General features: G+C 47.0%; 1 protein-coding gene across 1 annotated transcript in view; it reads left to right on the top strand.

Moving 5' to 3' along the window:
• Positions 1–17,203, top strand: part of LOC137425438 (protein Dok-7-like) — a 106,555-nt gene that overhangs the window by 59,331 nt on the left and 30,021 nt on the right. The window contains exon 5 of the mRNA XM_068113875.2: positions 15,767–15,886. Within this exon, the coding sequence (XP_067969976.2) occupies positions 15,767–15,886 (120 nt within the window). The remainder of the gene's footprint in view (positions 1–15,766; positions 15,887–17,203) is intronic.

Genomic DNA, 17,203 nt, shown 5'->3' on the forward strand with positions numbered 1-17,203 from the left:
CCGGGCGACCCAGGTGGCGATGAAAGCCTGCGCGACATCGGCCGCCGTTGTCGACGCCAAGGGCACGGCCTCCGGCCACCGGGTGGTGCGGTCCACCATGGTGAGGACGTAGGTGAAACCCCGCGAGGGGGGCAGAGGTCCCACCAGGTCCACGTGCGGATGGGCGTCCCGTTCGCGGCAAGCAGCGCGGGGCCCCCACCCGCGGCGTGCTTGTCTGACGTGCCGGCGGGAATGACACTCACCTGTGCTCCCGTGTCGCACAGGTAACGGCGCCCGGAGAAGGTGTCCGTTATGAACAGCAGGCTGCTCGAACGGCCGGCGCTCATCGCCACAATTGAGCGCCGGCCCGGGCGTTTCCCGACCCGTTGAAGGAGCACGGCGGATGACACCGCCGAGCTTCGTGGCCGAACTTGGCGTGGAACCAGCACCAGGTGGTGGAGCTGGAGGAGTGCGGCTGGCTCCGCCAGGCCGGTGGAGTCGACGGGTTTCCCCGCGGTGGCGGTTTTCGCCGCGGCGGTGGGCGGGGCGTGGCGGCGTTCACGAGGTGCGTATCAGCATGCTGCTGAACCACAGCGTGCTGTAGAAGATGATGCTGTGGAACATCAGCGTGCTGTAGAAGATGATGCTGTGGAACATCAGCGTGCTGTAGAAGATGATGCTGTGGAACATCAGCGTGCTGTAGAAGATGATGCTGTGGAACATCAGCGTCGAAGGCCGTGACGGCCACGCCAACGCTCGCCCGCGTGTCCGAAGCGGCGAAGTACTTGTCCGCCTCGGCCGCCAATGCTCGGGGTTCCGTTAGCCCGGTCCCGGCCAACGCGAGGCGAACCTGCGCTGGAAGTTGGCGACGGAAAAGCGCCCGGAATAGCGAACCGGGGGCTTCGTCGCCCAACAGTGACAGCATATGGTCCATTCGGACCGATGGGCGCGTCTCACCGAGCTCGGGGAGATCCAGGAGGCGGTTGGCCCGTGCGTCGTCCGTGAGGCTGAACGTGGCTAGGAGTAGCCGCTTGAGTGCCTCGTACTTGTGGCCGTCCGGTGGGTGGCGAAGGACGGACACAACTCGAGCGGCCGTGCCGGGCCCGAGGGAGGCGACGACGTGGCAGTAGCGCGTGTCATCGCCGGTGAGGTGCCGAAGCTGAAATTGGGCTTCGGCCTGGACGAACCAGACTTCGGCCTGAGCCTCCCAAAATTCCGGAAGTTTGACGAAGGCGGCCATGGCGATGGCGTCGCGTGTGGAAGGATCGCTCCGGCAGATCCAACGTCGAGGGTCACCAGTAAAGCGCGGCGTTACGCGCGCTGCTTGTGAGCAAGGAGGAAGCGGACAAGCGGTAACATATAAACGTCTTTATTGTAAGACTACACTGTAACACTCAACTCCTCCGGGCTGGTCGCCCGGGGTATATCATGAGGCCACGCCTACCCCTCGGGCGTGGCCACCGCCCACTCGGTGCGTGGAATGATGTCACCACGCCAGTGGGCTTTTGTGTCCGCCACACGATTGTTTTATATACAGTACGAATGAAACGGAAAACCTAATACTGCATTTGAGTCATCAGAAGTAACCAAAAAAAAAGAGGTAAAGAGCAAAGAATCAGGAGGAACCTGGATAGGATTCAGGTTTCACCCGCTACTCCTCTACCCTCAAACCCATCCTAGTGCAGCCAAGTGAACCTTCCAGAAGAAAAAAATCTGCAAGAATTCACTTCTCCGAAGACAGATAGATGAAGAGAGAAATATAGAAAAACAAGAACTATAATGAAGAAAGACAAATATGAAAAATTAGAAATGTGAAAGGAACAAAGATCCCTAACTCCTAGCCCTAACTCCTAGCCCTAACTCCTAGCTCTAACTCCTAGCCCTAACTCCTAGCCCTAACTCCGAGCTCTAACTCCTAGCCCTAACTCCGAGCTCTAACTCCGAGCTCTAACTCCTAGCTCTAACTCCTAGCCCTAACTCCTAGCCCTAACTCCTAGCCCTAACTCCTAGCCCTAACTCCGAGCTCTAACTCCTAGCCCTAACTCCTAGCCCTAACTCCGAGCTCTAACTCCTAGCCCTAACTCCGAGCTCTAACTCCTAGCCCTAACTCCTAGCCCTAACTCCTAGCTCTAGCTCCTTTCCTTAACTCCTAGTCCTAACTACTATCCCTAACTCCTAGTGCTAACTCCTATCCCTAACTCTTAGCCCTAACTCCTAGCCCTAACTCATAGTCCTAACTTTTAGTCCTAACTCCTAGCCCTAACTCCTAGCCCTAACTCCTAGCTCTAGCTCCTTTCCTTAACTCCTAGCCCTAACTGCTAGCCCTAACTCCTAGCCCTAACTCCTAGCTCTAACTCCTACCTCTAACTCCTAGCTCTAACTCCTAGCCCTAACTCCGAGCTCTAACTCCTACCCCTATCTCCTAGCCATAACTCCTGGCTCTAGCTCCTTTCCTTAACTCCTAGCCCTAACTCCTATCCCTAACTCCTAGTGCTAACTCCTATCCCTAACTCTTAGCCCTAACTCCTAGCCCTAACTCATAGTCCTAACGTTTAGTCCTAACTCCTATCCCTAACTCCTAGCCCTAACTCCTAGCTCTAGCTCCTTTCCTTAACTCCTAGCCCTAACTCCTAGCCCTAACTCCTAGCTCTAGCTCCTTTCCTTAACTCCTATCCCTAACTCCTAGCTCTAGCTCCTTTCCTTATCTCCTAGTCCTAACTACTATCCCTAACTCCTAGTGCTAACTCTTAGCCCTAACTCCTAGCCCTAACTCGTAGTCCTAACTTTTAGTCCTAACTCCTAGCCCTAACTCCTATCCCTAACTCCTATCCCTAACTCCTAGCACTAACTCCTAGCTCTAGCTCCTTTCCTTAACTCCTAGCCCTAACTCCTAGCCCTAACTCCTTTCCTTAACTCCTAGCCCTAACTCCTAGCCCTAACTCCTAGCTCTAACTCCTAGCCCTAACTCCTAGCCCTAACTCCTAGCCCTAACTCCTAGCTCTAGCTCCTTTCCTTAACTCCTAGCCCTAACTCCTAGCCCTAACTCCTAGCCCTAACTCCTAGCTCTAACTCCTAGCTCTAACTCCTAGCCCTAACTCCGAGCTCTAACTCCTACCCCTAACTCCTAGCCATAACTCCTAGCTCTAACTCCTAGCTCTAACTCCTAGCCCTAACTCCGAGCTCTAACTCCTACCCCTAACTCCTAGCCATAACTCCTAGCTCTAGCTCCTTTCCTTAACTCCTAGCCCTAACTCCTATCCCTAACTCCTAGTGCTAACTCCTATCCCTAACTCTTAGCCCTAACTCCTAGCCCTAACTCGTAGTCCTAACTTTTAGTCCTAACTCCTAGCCCTAACTCCTATCCCTAACTCCTAGCCCTAACTCCTAGCTCTAGCTCCTTTCCTTAACTCCTAGCCCTAACTCCTAGCCCTAACTCCTAGTCCTAACTATTAGTCCTAACTCCTAGTCCTAACTCCTAGTCCTAACTCCTTGCCCTAACTACTATCCCTAACTCCTAGTGCTAACTCCTATCCCCAACTCTTAGCCCTAACTCCTTGCCCTAACTCTTAGTCCTAACTTTTAGTCCTAACTCCTAGTCCTAACTCCTAGCCCTAACTCCTATCCCTAACTCCTATCCCTAACTCCTAGCCCTAACTCCTAGCCCTAAGTCCTAGCCCTAGATCCTAGCTCTAACTCCTAGCCCTAGAAAGATGTTGGGAAGAACCCAGATAGATAGATTTCAGCATTAATTCCTCAGGCAAAAACGCAGCAACAGTTACAAGCTACCAGCGGTCCATCAGTGGGGAAGCAGAATCCACACAGCATCAGGATATGGTACAATCATAATGAAACGGAAAATCAAATACTACATTTGAGTCATCAGAAGGAACCAAAAAAAAGTAAAGAGCAAAGATGGAGTCATCAGGAGGAACCTGGATAGGATTTGGGTTTCAGCTGCTATTCCTCTACCCTCAAACCCACCCAAGCGTGCTGAACAGATTTTGTATTTATCACTGAAGGGGCCCCATTCTCACACAGACAAGAAGTGGAAACAAAAACAATTGCACCGGTCCTGTACTTTGACCGTCCACGTACTGGGCGAGACTCCCACCGGATTGCAACGCAATCTCTAGAACACGACCTCTCCTGGACTCCCAGCCATTGGACTGGGAACCATCACTATGTGGGCCTTGATGTCGAGTCTCCTTGGGCAATTGTAGCATTGCCTTTCTATGGCTGGTACACACGGGTAAGTGTGTGGTATAGAGGGGGGGGGGGGGCGGGGGGAGTGGTGGGGGGACGCCACTCCTCTCCGTCACTCTGCTGGCCGTTGGGGAATTCACTTTCTTCAGCCCGTGCTGGTGGAGTCGACTGGACTCTCATCCACCAGATGCGCAGAGCCATCTGCCATTTAACCCGCATGGCTGCGGACCATTACTTTGGTAAGGGGGGATTACAGGTACTACACCTTGCCCACAGGTGACCTGGGGTTATGCAACGCAGGGGCATCCATCTCCCTGAGGTATCAGAAGACACCCGCATACCCAGACACCCACAGACACCCACAATGGGAAACCCAGATGGGCCTTAAATGGGAACCGCAAATGCCCCGCCATGTGATGTCGCCCCGCCATGTCTGTCCCTCATCGATTGGGGGTTTGGCTGTAAATCTCAGAGAAATCCCTTCCCTGAGCCTTTCAACTCTTTCTGAATGTTCCAGGCTCACACATTCATCCCAAAAAGTAGCACCTCTTCTGTGTTGCAAGGCCAAATTCACCAATAAAGCACATGAAAGACTGATTACAATGGAAAGAAGGAAATGACCTCAACCTTAAGCTAATGCATGTACTAAGGGAATAACGATTGCAAAGCTACCGGTATACAATCTTAACCCATAGAACCCATAGAACCCATAGAACCCAGCAACATTTTCTTTATGAATACATTGTTGTTCTTTACAAATTCATACTTTTGAATCACAATTGTAAATGTGTCATTATTTAGTGGACTGTCCAGTGTAGCAAATGGGAAACCCAGATGAGTATCCCCTTTTTGTACTCAATCTACATCTCAAACTCCCACTTGCCATTCTGCAGCATTACTTGACCCTGGTCATTGCACTCTGTCAAGGTGATTGACACTGACAGATTGGCTTCGTGGTTGGAAAATACAGAATCCTTTTAATCTCTTTGAGTCAAGGTGAAGTGCTTGTTCCTTTAGGAGAGGTGCTCATTTGTCATTCGGGCAGGAGATAATGTAACATAATAAAGTATACAGTCGTTTGGGAAGATGAACGATAGTATGAATTTGATAAGAATAGTGGGTATTTTTTCAAAATAATTTAGTCTCATAAGAGGAGCTTGAACATATAATTAAATATAAAACAGGGTGTTCCAAAAAGATCTGGACAAATTTGGTCGTTAATATATTTCGTTCCACAAATAATACAACAATACACTTTGTTTTATATGATACAGAAACTCAAAGTTTTCTTTCAAGTCTGGTGGTTTAATGTAAAAGAAAATGGCGACTCCACAGGAGAAAGCTCAGTGTGTCGAATGGTTCATCGAGACGAGATCCGACACGCAAGTTCAGCGTAATTTCCGTACAAGGTATAGAAGTAATCCGCCATCACAGGCTAGTATCAGAGAATGGTACAAAAGGTTTAAGGTGACTGGAAGTTGTCAGAAATAGAAAAGTACCGGTCGACCAAGCACAAGGGCAGCAGATGTTGAACGAGTGCGTAAATCATTTCAACGAAGTCCCAGAAAATCAATCCGATGTGCATCCATGAACAGGGACTCCCAACCACCACTGTACATAGGATTTTGCATAAAAGACTGAAGCTTTATCTATCTATAATTCCAGTAATCTCTGTCTGTCTGTCTGTACGTTTGTCTGTGACCGCTGTTTCTCGACAACCACGGGTCCGATATACTTTTAACTTGCCAGGTATATTGCTGGGGACCCGAGGATGTGCCTTTTCAAGGTTTCATATTAATCGGACAATTACTTACCGAGCTATGTCCAAAAAACGATTCAACCAATCAGAGAGCAGCGAACGATCGCGTGTGCCGAACGTGGCGGGCACACTCTGCCTCGGATGGCACATTTGAGAGCGTATTCATTTATTTCACGTTTGCAAACTATGTTGGCGTTAAACTACGTTTTACAACTAATAAAAACGAATTTGCGATTCATTCGCTTTCCTGCGCGTTTGTGCACGCGATGGCGATTTCTTTACCAAACTCCGGAAGCCGTTCGCTTTGGACCAAACCATTGCATGTAAATAGAGGGGGGGGTTCTGTGGTCGTTGCGAATGAACCAAACCATTCATGTAAATAGAGGGGGGGGGATTGTCACTGTACTCGCAAGCCGTTCGCCGTTCGCTTTGGCGTTGCGAATGGACCAAACCATTTCATGTAAATAGAGGGGGGGGGGGGGATATAATTTTAGATAGATATATAGTACGGGCATATATATAGTACGGGCATGCCCTAGTACCTATAAAGTGCAGATTCTACATGAACTCAAACTAAAGGACGGATCCAAACACAAGGCGTTTGCCTTGGAAATGCTCAGCCGCATAGAGGATGATGCAGATTACCTGAAAAGGTCATGTTTACAGACGAAGCTTGCATCTGGGAAGGTCAACCAGCACAATGTGAGGATCTGGGGCTCTGACAACCCCCACGTTGTCATTGAATACACATGCAGCAGTTCAAAGGTCGATGTGTGGTGTGGCCTTCTACATGTCCACTTGGTGAGGCCGTTTTTCTTTGTGGTGGATAGAGTGACCTCAACAATTTACATGAACATGTTGGAAGGATTCGCCTTCCCACAAAATGAAGACATACAACCCGATGTCATTTTTCAACAGGGCTGTGCTCCCTCTCATTGGGCCTTAGTCGTTCGAGCCGTCCTGAATGAAAAATTTCCAGGTCGCTGGATTGGCCGAGACGGACCAACCGTCTGGCTCCCACGATCACCAGACATAAACCCCGTTAATTTTTTTCTGTGGGGGTTTGTCAAAGATGTTGTCTGCAACACCAAGGTAGCAAACCTGCCGGATCTTCGTTCTCGGATCACAGCTGCATGCGCACTGGTGGACTGGTGGACGCAAGATCCGAACATGACAAGAACTCGTGTACCGCTTTGATGGCCTGTGCACGACAAACGGAGCTCACATTGAAGTGTATTGATGATGTGCACAAAACATTGAGTTTCTGTATAATATAAACCAAAGGGTATCGTTGTATCATTCTAAATATCAAAGGGTATTCGAAATATATTAACAACCAAAGTTGCTCAGGTCTTTTTGGAACACCCTGGACATGCAGGACAAGAACATACCATTACTGGAACTGGATTATGAAGGCCACAGTCTGACTCAGCTGGACAGTTCTTTTTGTCATAGAGTGGTGAAAGTTAGTGAGGGGGAAGGACGTGTCCCAATAAACTTAGTTTTCTTAAAAACTCACGGTCATGTTTCAACCAGGATTGATTATTTAGTTTATCCTGAAGTGTTTACTATAAACACATTTGTGGCCATTTGATAAATTAAAGCAGTTGTAATGTCGGGGATATTAAATGGATTAGCTTATTTCTTTATTTAAATCAATGGCATAGCACTCAACGTATCAGGATATGTCTGCATACACAATATCAGGATGCATCCACTGGCCTTTTTCAAATCATGCCCCAAATCTTTATTTAGCACCCAGCCCAGTTGGTTGTGCTTCACTTATTCTTATTCTTCTTCATCTTTAACAGCCACAATTATTCCCACGTCATTGCGGGGTTGGCCAAGGGAAGCTTGTCTTTTCAGTCTTTCACAGACCAGCTGGCCTCCTTCAAAGATGAAATGCTTCCTTCCACTCCCACAGTACTTCATGCATCTCCCAACCACTCTCCACTACAACAGCCAGATCTTCCGCATACAATATCCTCCCCAGAATATCTTTCGTGTTTAACTTCCTGTTTACCAGCTCCATCACCATGATAAACATCAGTGGGCTGAGAGAGCTTCCCTGCCTCAAACCGATGTTCACACTGAGCTCCTCTGACATCCCAGGACCAACTACAACTCCTCCCTTCGTTCCCTTCTACATCCCTTCCACCAACCTAACTTCTGCCTCCGGCACTCCCATCCATTTCAGTGTTGCCATCACCATCTCTCTCAGGACAATGTCATAGGCCTTCTCCAGATCCGCAAATCTCAATGCCATTTCATCTTGCACCTCAAACCTCTTCTCCACCAGCTGTCTCGGTGCGAACATCCCATATGTTGTTCCCCTACCCTTTCTGAACCCCTGCTGCTCTTCAATGATCTCCTTCTCCACACTTGTCCTTATCCTCCTGTCCATAATCCTATCCAACACCTTCATGACATGACTCAGGAGCGTAATGTCTCTGTACTTCCCTGGATCTTGAACATCCCCCTTCTCCTTCCATATCGGCACAATCAACCCTGTCCACCACTATTCCAGAATTGACCCATCTAAACATACATTGAACAACCTCTTCGTCCACTTTTCCTGCTGCAATTATCATCTGTGTACACACCTCATCGATGTGTATTGCCTTTCCCTTTTTCATCCTCTTAAATACCATGCCCACTTCCTCTTCCGTTATCTCCACCAACTCCACCTTCCCCTCCCCATAACTTGGTAGCTCCAGCTCACCGTTGCTTCCTTCCTGATTCAACACATGTTTGAAATATCCTTCCCACACCTTCAATACTGCACCTCTCTATGTCACTACCCTCCTGCCACCATCCGTATCCCTTGTCCTTGCCATCCTCATCCCTGTCACAGGCCAATTTATGGATTATATTCCTCCCACCATTCTCTTCCAACCTGTTGTATATTTTATCTTCCATATCATTCCTCGCCTTATCCACAGCTTTCTTTGCTGCTTTCATCTTCTGCCCATACAGGTGCAGCAACCCCGCATCTGGATGCTTCCCTCTATCCTTGATCTTCTCTATCCTCTTTCAAACCTCCTTATTTTCACCAACTGCCTTCGCTACATCCTTCTTCCACCATACGTATCTGGTTTCTAGCCCTCGACGACACACCCTTTCCTGACATCCTTCCACACAACACTTCTGCAATTTCCATAAATGCCTCGCCATACTTATTCCACTCCTTTGCTAAACCTCTGCTTCTTCACGAAGTTGCTCATACCTCCTAGCCTATGATGTTAACATAATCCTGTGTGTGCACACACACATCACCCTTCCTCCCCTCCCTTCCTCCCCTCGGTTGGGCTCCGTTCCACCTTCTGAAACCCCCATATGGAGATAACAACTAGCAGGACACCTGAGGGCAAATATGCAAAATTGTGGGTGGACAGGAGAGAAGAGACAATGAGATTATATAGGATCGGAAATAGGGATATGAGATAACATAGAATGACAATTGTTCAGCATTTTATCAGAGTTGAGAACAGAACATGATTGGTCAGACTCAGGAAGAAATTCCAAACTTGTGTGAAGAGGGAGACTGACACAAAACCCTAAAGTTCTTTACTTCGTCGCTCAGCACATAGCACTGGCCTGCAGGTGGACTCCAGACTTGAGTTGGTTCCAAAGTCATCTTCATTAATTCCAGATCTCTGACTCTCTGGAAACACCCCTTTATGTATTTGTTGATGACTTCACCGTCTGCTGTGACATCCCTCATCCTTCAGATAGACAAGCTGCAGCCTCTTCCCTTTCTTCAGACCTTGACAAAATCACAAGCTGTTCAACACTTGGAATATGTCTTTCAATGCTGACAAATCCCACTCCAACAATCTCTCTCCGAAAGAAAGGGCAAACCACATTTCAAAGTTGGCCTCCAAAGCCAGTCGCCGACTGGGCATCCTCCACCGTACAAAGTCCTTCCTTGGTAACCTAACCTCCTACCCACCTACAAGGCCTTCATCCACATCTTGATGGAGTATTGCTCTCCCCTCTGGGATGGTTCCCCTGCCTCACTTCTTGCTCAGCTTGACAACATGGAAAGCAAGGCCTTCAAGATCAATGGAATATCCCGTACTGAAGCTGAGTTTATGGACCTATCACTTCATCATTGCAGAGAGGTTGGTGGTTTTATCGTGTTCTATCACCTCTTTTCTGGTCTTGTACCCTCTGCTCTTTTCACGCTTTGTCCCCAGGTCCCAAGGTTTCTGCATGGCACACACGGTCCACCATCAACTCCCTTCTGGTGAAACTCTCTAAGTCCAGGATCAGGCTCATCTCCACACATTAGTTCCTCTTTTCCCACCTATGGAATAAACTTCCACATCCTCTTCAATCTCATTATTCCCTCCAGGTCTTCAGCTGTTCTCCACCATATCAGATCTTCCCCAGTCCAAAACCATGACCTTTTCTACCCCCGTTAAACCCCCTTACCTCCACCCCAAGCTTCTTTCCTCCAAATTTACAGTTTTTTCCTTCTGTATCCATCTTATTCACCCCATGTGTCCATTCCTGCCCCTATTCCTCCCCACATGCATTGTTGTCCCCCGTCGCACAGCGGAGCGAAAGGGGGACTATGGTTTTCCCCTCCGTCCGTGTGTCCGTCCATCCGTCCGTCCGTCCGTGCGTGCGTGTGTGCGTAAGCGAAGGACCGCATTCGAATTTGGTGTGTGGGTTCAACCCACGTCAAAATCCAAGATGGCCACCGCCATGTATGTCTGATGCCATGGATGTCTGAACCTTGTGAGATGAATATCTTGAAAAATAAGCGAAGTACCAACTTCTAATCTGGTGTGTCGGTGTATCTAGGCATAAGGAAGAACGCTATTGAAAATTGGGTCGCCACGACGAAATACAAGATGGCCGCCACCATGTATATGTCTGAACCTTGTGAGCGAAATATCTCGAAAAATAAGCGAAGTACCAACTTCTAATCTGGTGTGTGGGTGTATCTAGACACAAGGAAGGACGCTGTTTAAAATTGGGTCGCCACGTCAAAATCCAAGATGGCCGCCGCCATGTATGTCTGAACCTTGTGAGATGAATATCTTGAAAAATAAGCAAAGTACCAACTTCTAATTTGGTGTGTGCGTGTATCTCGGCCTTAGGAAGAACGCTATTGTAAATTGGGTCGCCACGTCAAAATCCAAGTTGGCCGCCACCATATATATGTCTGAACTTTGTGAGTGAAATATCCTGAAAAATAAGCAAAGTACCAACTTCTAATCTGGTGTTTGGATATATCTAGGCACAAGGAAGAAGGCTATTGAAAATTGGGTCGCCATGTCAAAATCCAAGATGGCCGCCGCCATGTATGTCTGAACCTTGTGAGCGAAATATCATATCATAGCATGTTTTCTGCGTCTTCCACTTTGTCAACTCACATCACTTCACCGACGGGGGACCTAGGCGTAACGCTTGTTTGTCCAAGTTTCTCTCTCTCTATTTTGTCCTGCAACCCTGTTGTTGCTGTGTCCCCCTCTTTCTGCTGCTCCTTTTGTTCTGTTGCATGCTGATCCATTCAGTGTTCCAGCTCCTCCACGAACCTTCACTCTGTATACAAAAAAAGAAATAATGACATGCTCAAGTTTTTGAGGAAGGGGAACCATCTCATTCTTGGTAGGTGTAGTAAGGCTCAGTCGAGGAAATGGGTTAGGGCGGGTCATACTCAGGTGCCAAAATGAATCTGAAGGAAATCCTAACATGAGGGGCGTCTATATTATGTGTTTTTTAATGGGGAATTTAAATATGAGTTTATTTTTTGGATAGGGTAACTCTAACCTACATCAATTTGTATTTCTAAATTGCCAATTTTACCCTTTCGAACCCCTTTATAAGATATTAAAAGATATAAGGGAAATCATTCATATTGACAGCCAAATCAAATGTACATATTTATTAACAGGTGAACTGCATGTATATCACTGGTTACAATTACAAAGATCAATCTCCTTACTTCTTGAACTTTACCAGGTTGCACAAGTCCTGCTTTGACTCATTCTTGGACATCAGCCTCCTGCTGGTCTCCTGAGCCCTGATGCCTCCATCCCTCTTTTCCTGTGAGAAGTACTTAGCAGAAGCCTCAGTCACCATTTTAACAACCCTCTCAATGCTTTGTGTGTGGCAAGGCCAGTTGAGCACCTCCATGGGGGTGTTGATGAAGTTCTTCACCTCCGAGGTGCTTAGGGAGCAGGTGAGAGATGGCTCTGACACACCTTCTGACCAGCTGATCAAGTTACCAATGCTGGAAGCATCACAGTTGATGTCAGGTGTCTTTCTGGTCCTGACAGAGGAGTCCCCCAGATGAGTGTCTGGGTCCCCCTCTCCTCTGATGGCCAGGATTCTCTCCACCCCCTCAGTCCTCTCCTTCTGATCCTCAGAGCACAGCAGTGTTTGGAGGATGGCTTCACTGTGGGCATACCAAGCAGATCTTCTCACAGTCGGCATCACAAGGTCCAGCACCTCCTTCCTCTGGGACTTGAGGCAGTCCAGCTGAAACAATATGTGCCTAGGCCCTTCGATCCAGGAGTGCTTGACTTTCACGTTGAACCAACATGGATAATACACTCCAATGATGAATTCCACAATGAATTGCAGATTCTTCCAGTTCTTTCCTTTCAGTCCATGCTTTGACACCCAGAGCCTGAGAAGTCTGTTCGCTGTGGTGAGCCAGCGGCTGTGGTTTACTGGTCCAATCTCCAACAGAGCCAGCCTTGCAGGAAGCACTCCATCCCTGATTGCACAGACAATTTTATAGCCATAGTGTTGATCAGTTGAGAGATCTTCAATGGCCTTGTCAGACAGCTTGATCAGTGGAGGGCCAACAAAGATCCGGGTGAAGTTTGGATTGATATCCAAGTCTGTAGCAGAAGCAAGGAGCTTTCCTATTGGCCCAGAAAATGTGTTGTCTGACAGAGTAGGGCCATCAAGGTGAACAATGAGATGGTGCAGGGGAAGTTCACCAGTGTGCAGGTTGCACACCAACCAGACAGGCTTTCTCCCCAGGTGCAGCTCCAGCTTCCGCATTACTCCAGCTTTCACACCAGTGTTGACGTTTGTTGAGTCTCCTCCAATGGCCCACAAGGTCTTATCAAAACCCCTCTCTTTCAGCCAGGCAAACAGGACCTTAGCAATCTGCTCCGCATGTGACTCCTCTTTAGTTGCTTTCTCTGGGGTAAAGTGGAACAAATAGTAGCTACCAGGCTCACTAACAACACTATAGCTACCAGGTTCTTCCTTGATCTTTGCAGGAAAATATTGGTCACTGCCCTCAGCTTCCATCATCACATTGGTCAGGTCAATCCGCCCATCAAAGAGGATGCAGGAGATCCCCCCCCCCCCCTCCTCCCTGCACTTCTCATCAAACTCTTCCCCCAGCTCTGTCATCAACTTCTCCTGTGCTCTATTGACCTTGTTTTATCAATCACTTTACTTGTATTGTCTTCTGTGATGATTCCTGCATCAATCAGAGCTGCAGTTGCTATCGCTGCAGTTGGCCTCAGCCCTATGCCATACCTTACACTAGCAAGGGCAATGTTTGGAATCTCATCATAGTTTTTCTGGACCTTTGCTGAAGCTGCAGGCTCAGTGTCAGTTTCAGGGAAGAGCTCAACTTCAGTGACAAACTCATCTTCAGCACCACTTCTCTCCAATTCCAGATCTTCATCACCATCTGACAAAAATCTCTCAACATCCTTCCTGGCTGCCTTCTCTGCTGCTGCAGCATTTTCCTCCTTGCTCCTTCTCCTTTTCTCTGCATTATTTTTCTTTTCCTGCCTTTCCAATGTCCTCACCTGTCTCTTGTGCTCTGGCAGATCAGGGCTCCCCATTTGGTGGTGTCCTTTACTTCCAACCTTCTCTTTCTGTCCCTTGATGTAGGCAAGATCTTTCACAGGAATCATTTTCTCTCTGCTGCAGGAACAGTTAATGCGGGCTTGGATCACACAGCCCTAACCGGCCTCACAGCCTCCCCCCTCACAACTGGTAATCTGACACTTGCAAGTCAAAATATCAAATAACTTGTCTAACTTGACAATGAACCTCTCTTTGCATCAAGTTTGCCCTTCCCAAGAGAAAACTTCACTGCCTGATTCCAGACCTCCTTGAGCTTGGACATGCTGGTCACCTTTTCATTGATAACAGGAGGCTTGAAAAGAGCATTAGCTTTGCTCCACTGACAAATCAGACCAGGGTAGTTGTCAGACACGAGCTGGTCCACTGGGTAGTTCCTCCTGTCATCTTCACTTTGCTCCCTCAAGTAGATGCCATACCTCAGGATATCCCTCACAGTTGGCAGTTCAGACACCAACAGCTCCTGCCCAGTGCCAACAAGATTACTTAAATGAGAACTTGATTTCATCCTTGTTCTGACTTGAGCCATTTTTAGTAGTTCACACTGAAATAAAAACAATAATACACAGGTAAGTATCCACTACAGACAGATATTAAGGTATTACACAGGTATTACAGAAAACCGTCAAAATATTCACTTCACAGGTCACTATTTTCCTTCACATGTAACTCAGGCTAGCAATAGGTAGGTACACAAATCAATTAACAAATATAATATAAAACAAGGTAATTTACATCTAAAATTATTATCTATTTGTTCCTCAGGTTCCTAATCAAAAACGTACTTACTGGCAATGCCATAAGAAGAGAAGAGAAGACGGATGGATAAGGATAGCCAACCTCCTCAACATCGAGCTTTCAGCAACAAGATGGCTACAACTGCCATCCCAACAGGAAGTTACCAAAATAAAAGCCCTAACTTCAAAATAAAAAACTTCTCTTTTTCCAGAAGAATAGCAAAATAATCAAAAATTTAATAATAATCAACTGCAAATTGATGTAGGTTAGGGTTATCAGAATTTTTTTTTAAACCTCAGATTTGTGTTCTACACACCAAAATACGTAATATGAGCACCCCTCTCGATTGATTTACAAAAAAAAGAAGTATGGCCCACCCTTGGGAAAGACCATGCGGTGGTGGTGAGCAACACAGTTTAAATCATTTTGGGAAGAGCTTGTAACATTGGATGTGGGATGACAATTCCACAGGCATGAAAGAGGCGTATGACAGACGAGAGGTGAACATCAAGTTTAAACTTGGGTGGGGTAACAAGGAAAGGCTTTTTGGCAGAATGTGGGCAAGCTAGAGGGGCAGTAGCAGGGAAGAGAAGTAAGATCTGGCAGGAGGAGTAAGACCAGATTAACATAAACACCTGGTGGTCATCCGAGTTAACCTCACCATATCATAACTAGAACAACACTCTTTGACGTCACAACATCGACCGATATGCCTCCGCCGACATTATTACATCATTATAAGAATTGTACCAAGTTTGATTTAAATCCATTCAGCTGTTCTCAAGTTATCACATTTTTACCTGATATGACCTCTGACCTTTGACCTCTTGACCCCAACATTTAATCAGTTCATGTTTACATCATTATACATACCTGTACCAAGTTTTAATTTAAATCCCTTCAGCTGTTGGCAAGTTATCACTTTTTTATCTGACATGAGCTTGGACATTTGGCCTTTGACCTCGTGATCCCAAAATCTAATCAGCTCATCTTTACCTCATTATACATAACGGAACCAAGTTTGACTAAGATCCCTTCAGCCGTTCTCAAGTTATCGCGGTAACGAAAACCTATCACGGACGGATGGACGGATGGACAACCGAAAACATAATACCTCCGTCAACTTCATCGGCGGAGGCATAGAAATGTTGAATGGCATACTATTCTTGTTTTTCAGTTACAGCTTAAAATCCCAGCTCTAATCAGTTGTTGTTTCTTAAACCAAACTCCAAGGTTGTGGAGCCGTGTTCCTTGCATGTGACAATGGTAATGAGATCCGCAATCTCCTGGACTGTGTGGGCCAAGGTCTCAGTCCATCACGTCCACCACATGGCATCCGCCCACTCGTGCCTGGTGAGTTGGTTCCTGCACATTCACTGAAAAGGTGACTGGTTATGCGGTCCTGTTGCTGCTTTGAGTCTCTTAGGCAGAAGGTAAAGTTATTTGCAAATGAGAAAGTATGTTTGTATGTGTGTGCAGATTGTATGCTCATCCTCCTTGCACCATAAGGTTGCGGTGGCAGTTGTATTGAGGAGATACAATCCTCACCACTCCGTCACAGATACTCGATTGAGAGTGCAGGCATTTGGAGTTTGGTCAGGGTGCTGGCGATAGCTCACATACTCTTTGCAAAGGATACCGTACCGTGGGATCTTTAATGTCCAAAAAATAATGTGAGCAGACAGGACACAAAGTTTAATTAAGGCCCACACCAGAATGAAAGTTTACAGCTGGCCTGAGATTCAAATACAGGCTAGACTCAGAGGTGTAAGTGGATACCTCTTGGTATTCCAGCTCAGTTGCAGTCTGTTAAAAAACAGTGCTAGCTGCTACACTGCTGTTAGAAATTTGGAGATCTCTTTAAAATGCATATCCAAAGTCGGTGGATACGTGGCAGGAACCCTGTGTTGGTCAGGACTTTGCAATAAGTGCTGGTCTGACACTGGGCTTAGCGGTCACCATTCCAGGTTAGAGGTGCTAATTTATATATATATATCCTCCCACATGACACCAGCTTATCTCCAGTTACTCCACTCTGTGCAGTGGCGTTGGCAACCGATAAAATGATGGAAGGACCATGGATTCTGGCCCTGCGGGCTAGGATGTGTGGGTTTGTTTGACCATGTGCTTTGGCCTTCGGGTCGAAGTGCACATGTGTATTCGTTTGACAAGCAATGTTGGAGTGAGCCCTTTGGCCGAAGGGCCGAAGCGCACGTCCTTAGCTCTGTTACAACGCTTGACTTTTTACCTTTTTCCATGGAAAAAGGTGGAATCTCAAGATTACTCACTGATAATGGAATGATTGGAATGACCATGAAATCTGGCCCTGTGGGCTGGGATGTACATCTTTTTTATGACCATGACCTTTGGCCTTAGGGCCAAAGTGCATGTGTATTTGTTTGATGAGCTTTGTTCGACCACGGGTAATGCAATGAGTGAATCTTTTCTGACATCAGTTCTGGTAAGATGTAGGAATGAACCAGATGTGCAGGCCACATGCATGATGAGTTTTTGCTTTGTCGCTCTGCTTGCTGCTTGAGTATTTAACAAATACGAGTTTATGTTTTCTTTAGCAACACTAATTTATAATAATGACAATTGTAAACATAATCAGGTGGCAGGATGAGCCTTTTTTTCAACCATGTGTTATCCCACTTGCAAGGATTTTTG

Source organism: Myxine glutinosa, chromosome 4 (assembly GCF_964187855.1).
Source record: "Myxine glutinosa chromosome 4, kmMyxGlut1.1, whole genome shotgun sequence".
Taxonomy (NCBI): Eukaryota; Metazoa; Chordata; class Myxini; order Myxiniformes; family Myxinidae; genus Myxine; species Myxine glutinosa.